Below are 6,000 nucleotides of genomic sequence, written 5' to 3'. Positions count from 1 at the left end.
CTCGTGCGATTTTATTGCCCATGTGAAGCCGGCCAGGATCTGCAGGAAAATGGAGCATACTGTGATTTCTTCCAACTCGTGCAATCCGCACACAGGCAAAAAAATTACATCCACATGCTTTTTACTGTCCTGCAGACGCTAATGCATCCCTATAGGCAGCCTGATTTGCGGATCTCCCACGCGGGTACTGCACATCAACCGCCCGTGGACATTGGGCCTTGCTTTCAGATGGAATCTGCAGCCCATCCGAAATTCAACTGTGGACGGGCCATGTTTTAAATGGCTTCCATAGACTTTAATGGAAGCTGTCCATGTTGGATCTGTAGTGAAATGGAGCATACTGCAATTTTTTCCGCATGTTTTATTTCACTTGCGGACGCCCATGCATCCCTATGGACGTCTGGATTGCGGGAGTGACCAGCGTGGATTACGTAAATCAGATGGACATTGGTCCTTAGTCATGCTGTGTTGATGGAGAAATAAAAAAGGTTATGTTGTGATGCCAAAAAAAAAATCAAATAAGGGTTTTTATTGTGCAAAAGTGGAAAAACCTAAAAATATAGTCGTGGCATCCTTGGAATTGTACCGATCTGCAGAAAAAAGTCATGTCATTTATACCGCATTGTAAATGCCATAAAAAAAGAAAACCACTAGCAGAATTGATGTTTTTTCACCTTGCTGGCCCAAACCAATAAAAGTTACATAATACATTATAGGTACCCAAAAATGGTACAGATGAAAACCACAACTCGCTGCGCAACACACCAGCCCGCATACGGCCACGCCGACGGGAATTTAAAAAAAAATGTCAGCACTTTCAAGAAGTGGAGATAAAGATTCCAAAGTAAACTACAAGTGGGAGCTGGCTATGAGCAGAGACACAGTAGCTGGGGTCACTGGAGGGCCCGGGACATTAGAAGGTGCTGTTAGAGCTGGCTATGTTTAGATCCCTAGTGAGGGGTTTGACAGAAGGTAAACTTCAAAGCTTTCGCTAATAGTCCTGCAGGTGACGTCCACTTATACCGCTACACGAGTTAACGCCACGTAATCTTACTGCTGCTCCCTGTTGCCCACATTCTTAATGGCGGGTGCCTACTTCCTGCCCCTACGTGACGTCACGCTCGCGCTGTGCGTAAGGCGCGTCACTGGTGCGTTCCAAACCTCGTTTGTGGATACGGTGCTAGTAGGCTGTTCGTAGTATTGTCGCGTTTATTACACGTACATCAGTCGCGCCCCTCACCAGCACCGGGTGTTTATGGAGGTTTCCTGCGGGAGTCGGTGATTACTGCTCGGTAAATCGTTTGCTTTATCCCCAGGTCCCGCTTTGCCACCTGCGGTGCTCGGTAGTGAGGAGAATGCGGCCGGTGTCCTCGTATTATCACTATGGCGGCTTCCTAGCAGCCTGTATTCTGTAGATGGCTGCACACACATGTGGTTTACTGGTCGCCTTTTACTGTGATGCTCCAAATGTGGCGCTAACCGCGGTACAACGTTGCTGTTGGTTTCAATGGGGCCTCGCAGACCTGCGCTCAGACGTGGCGATCTTTGAGCGCCGTGTTCTGTTTTCCCGTGTTTTAGCGCAGCTCTTCACCCATCATGATAGGCTGCTTTACAAACCGCCGTCAGAGGCTGTACTGTGCGTTCAAAGACGACGCTCCAAATCGCAGTAAAATGCTGCGACTTCCAGTGGGGTCTTCTGAGCGCAGGTGTGAGAGCGGTCCTAGTTTGTAGAGTCTGAGCCGGCGTACCGCTGCGGGGGGCGGTGCGGGATGCCGCATGTTGTACAGTAGTTATTAGCGGGGAAATCATTGGCGTGAAAGAAATGACGCTTTCCATCACCATTCAGCAGAATCCTTCGAACACTACAACTTATTGTACTAAATCTCTTATTAAAGGGGTGTTCTGGGCTCGTACTGCTGCCACCCCCTCAGGATAGGTTGGCAACAGATTATCACCAGGACCCCTGTGATGAGCTGACGCCCGCTGTCGGGGGCAGGACATCACTGTCTGGCTTCCCTTCTGTGGAAATGAATGGAAGCTGAAGCGGTGGTGACACATCCCCACTGTCCCCGGGGTTGGTGGCAGAAGTGTAATGGCCGACTTCAGTAGTTGAGTGGTGGGGTCTGCTGCTCGGGACCTCCACCAATCCGCTGGTCCTCCGGTCAGCAGAGCTGGATGTCCTCATCAGGGCCAGGAGTGCTACAGGAGGCATCGCCCCCACTGATTGGCAGGCATCCCGGGCGGTGGATCCCCACTGATCATCTGTTAAGGACAGGCTATCAATAGTAAAAACCCAGAATGGCCCTTCAAAGGGAACCCGTCACGTCCCTCCGTACCATCAGCTAGGCTATGGGGCTGTTAGGACAGGTGTCGGAGCCAGGGGTGGATCCTCTTTAGTCTCCCACTTGTCTCATCCATTGCTGGCACCCTCTTACGTCGACTCTCTCCCATGCGTGCAGTCCTCCATGCTCCCCTAACAGCACCATAACTTGGTTGATAGGGACAGACCAGTTCCCTTTTAAGCCTGTTGTTATACGCCAGCACAGCGGATGTATGTTGCATTGTGCCTGTTGAGATGTAATCTGCGGAGTCCTGAGGGTTATGGGGTCCTGCGGACAGGACTACTGGTGTGGTGACGGCCCTGTCTAAGGGGTAGATGCAGCACCAAAGAGGTCGTCAGACTTGGGCCAAGCGGATAACCTCTGTGAGACAGAGGATCTGTGGTGCCATCTGCCAGGAGATGAGGTGCTGGTGGTTCACGGAATAACAGTACTAAGAGTTTAGTATTACAGGCAGTAGTGGGCTTCTGGAGATGTAGAGATTATAACGAGGAATTACCGTATCGGAGTCGAGAAGGCTTTCCTCCTGATGGGAGGAGGTGGTGGCTGCACCGCAGGAGTGCGCAATGCCTTCCTCTGGGTGAACTTAATGGACTCTTTATCAACCTAACTATATTATAATCACCCCTTAAAATTCTATTCCTGTTGATGTGTATCAGAGGTGGGACCAATGAATGAGCAGAAAGTTTTATTTTTTCTCTAACTTTTTTTCTCTCTCCCCCCCCCCCCCCCCCCTACCCTTTCAGTAGGTGAGGAAAATGTCTTTATATGATGATTTAGGAGTGGAGACAAGTGATTCAAAAACAGAAGGATGGTCAAAAAACTTCAAGCTCTTACAGTCACAACTGCAGGTTAAGAAGGCGGCTCTAACACAAGCAAAGGTAAGTTTATTGAAAATTTTCTAGGCAAAAACTGTAGATGACACATCCTCAGGATAGGTTATAAACAGTTCCGCTGTCTGTGTAGCGGGTTTGAACATCGTAATGGACAGCAGTAAAAGTGCCCTATCTGGTTTCCCTCCCATTGAAATGAATGGGAGCTGAAGCAGCTATTACACTTCACCACTGTCCCTGGTGTTGGCAGCAGAAGTGCTGGAAGTGTTATAGTTGACTTCAGCTACCATTGATTTCAATAGAAGTGAACCCAGCTAGGGTACTTCTATTCCCGTCCCCTAAGACACACGCCCGACTCTCCCTGGTGACAGTGGGCCTGGCGATCAGCTCATTGCTAAATATCCCTAGTGACAGATCCTATGAGGATAGGTCATCAACAGGTTTTTTGAAAAAAAATTTTTTAACTGTACTAATTTATAAAAAATGAAATCTAAAAAAACTGTTGCTATCTTCTAACCTGGGGATTGTTAGTGTTTTTTTTTTTTTTTTTTTTGCTTTTGTAAAACTTTAATAATACACATGGACATGAAACCAGATGTCTTCTAAAGTAAGCAGTGACCTTTGTACTGTAAATGTTTGCTTCGGTCACAGGGCAGAGGCAATGTGCCATGTATTGATAACCTCAGACCTATAGATCGGATGCCCTCTTTAAGTATTATGCACAGTAGACTAAAAAAACACTAGAAAATACAAACGAGTAAAACCAGCATTTATGTTTTAGCACGGTGGTAGTGATTGGTTATTGCTCTAAAGAGTGTGGTTTCCTGTTCTGTTACAGACTCAGAGGACCAAGCAGAGTACAGTTCTTGCTCCTGTGATTGATCTAAAACGCGGTAGTACGGATGAGCGGCAGATTATTGATACCCCGCCACATGTGGCTGCTGGAATGAAGGTATGGTGACTGTTCTGCTATCAAAGTCCTATGCAAGGGCAGCATATTACAGGAATAGGTCGGCTCTACTATTGGACTAAGCTGTGCAAAAAAAAAAAGTGGGAAATTTTCATGAAAAGTTTTACACCTATTCCTGGTGTCAAAACACCCAGCAACCCCACAAAAAATAAATTGTGTGACCACTTTGCTGCCTGCGCTGCTGTGCGCCACTTTTTTTTTTAAAAAGGGCTATGACTTGTTGGGAGAGGCACAGCCGCCCGGGTCTACACATTTATGCATAATGGTCGTCAGAAACTGATGTAAATTATACCAGCAATGAACGGCAGATTGAATCTGGCGAACACTTCTGTTCAGGCACTGAGATAGGCCTAATACATTGGGCCATGTGCGTCTTCATGTATACTTGGACATTATGTGCACAGTCATTATGTGCACTTGGACAAGGAAGCTTATTCACATGCCAGATGTGTTTCATGTATGGATATAGAATAGTTTTAGAGCTCCGCACGGTAGATGGTCTTTCCATTACAGCGCTCTTTTTCAGCTGATTATAGTGCTGACAAGAATAATTTATTCTATTATATGTAATGTATAATTCTGTATAGCTCCAAGAGTCTAATAATCTCATCAGATCAGTCATTCCTCACTGACTTGATAGACATTTAAGCATACTTCTAACCTTTGTTTTATTTCATGGGTGTATTGCTGCTATAGGACCCCGTTCCTAGTGGGTTTTCTACAGGAGATGTCCTCGTTCCATTAGCTGATGAGTATGACCCCATGTACCCTAATGAGTTTGAAAAAGTGGTTAAACGCCAGAGAGAGGAGAGGCAACGTCAGCGTGAGCTGGAAAGGCAGAAAGAGATTGAAGAACGTGAAAAGTAAGTAAATGAGTATTTATTTAAAAATGGGGCCGGGAAGGGTATTTTTTTTTTCTCCTTAGGGAGAGCACCTAGAAGGTGTAAGTAGACTTAGAAAAGCATGGATGGCTTTATAAGAAATATGCAAATATGAATATGGAGCAATGCCTCTACAGCACCACCTGCTGGAAGACAGCATTCCTGCACATCAATGTCAGGCCTTGTAAGAATGATTGGGAATTATGAGCCAAAGCCACCCATGCACAGACAGCTGTTTTAGGGTGATTGCCCCTCATTGGTGTACCCTTTTATATTTCTTTTTTGGGGATTTTTCCATCTCCACATTCAAAAAATAAAAATAACTTTTCTCCCTGGCAACATACATTACTGGTCAAAAGCTTTTTTTTTTTTTTTTTTTTTTTTTTTTTTAAAGAGCTCCTCAGTTTTTCCAATTTTTATTGATATTTACTGTTTAATGTCTCAAATCTACTTTGAAATGAAAGCATAGAATAAGTAAGATGAATAAAGGTAATCGATTAATTTTGTTTCATCAAATCTAGATTTTTGACTAGATATTATTCAGAATTTTCTACCCAACATTTTGCAGAAATTCCCACAAATGTGCTGAACTTGTAGGTGGCTTTGCTTTCACCCTTCTAACTAGTTTATCCCATACAAGCTCAATGCGGTTTAAGTCTGGAGACTGTGTGCAGGCCATTCTTCTTGTTGTTTTAAGTAGTCCTGACATAACCAAGAAGTATGTTTTGGATCATTGTCTTCTGTAATATGAACCCCTGACCAACTAGGCGTACACCAGGGGGTATTGCTTGGTGTATCAAAATGCTGTGGTAGCCCTTTTGATCCCGTGTACCAGTGAAATTGTGCAAGTTACCAACTCTAGATCCAGCAATAAAGCCCCAAACCATGACTCTTCCTCCATGTCTGACAGTTGGTGTCACACTCAGGAATCGTCCTTTTACCTACTCGATGGAGTACAAAAACTCTGTGTAACTAAA

The 6,000-nt window shown here is 45.2% G+C and overlaps 1 protein-coding gene across 2 annotated transcripts in view; it reads left to right on the top strand.

The window, feature by feature from the left end:
• Positions 1-1,170: 1,170 nt before the first annotated feature.
• RBM17 (RNA binding motif protein 17) overlaps positions 1,171-6,000 on the top strand; it is a 30,084-nt gene continuing 25,254 nt past the window's right edge. The window contains exons 1-4 of one of the 2 annotated variants that reach the window (XM_066592108.1): positions 1,171-1,292; positions 3,086-3,220; positions 4,011-4,124; positions 4,839-5,005. In XM_066592108.1, the coding sequence (XP_066448205.1) occupies positions 3,098-3,220; positions 4,011-4,124; positions 4,839-5,005 (404 nt within the window). In that variant the 5' untranslated portion in view covers positions 1,171-1,292; positions 3,086-3,097. The remainder of the gene's footprint in view (positions 1,293-3,085; positions 3,221-4,010; positions 4,125-4,838; positions 5,006-6,000) is intronic. The other variant, XM_066592109.1, reaches the window with a different exon arrangement.

Source organism: Eleutherodactylus coqui, chromosome 2 (genome assembly GCF_035609145.1).
Source record: "Eleutherodactylus coqui strain aEleCoq1 chromosome 2, aEleCoq1.hap1, whole genome shotgun sequence".
Lineage (NCBI taxonomy): Eukaryota > Metazoa > Chordata > Amphibia > Anura > Eleutherodactylidae > Eleutherodactylus > Eleutherodactylus coqui.
Note: the sequence above shows the minus strand (reverse complement) of the source record. Positions and strands in the feature narration are given on the sequence as shown.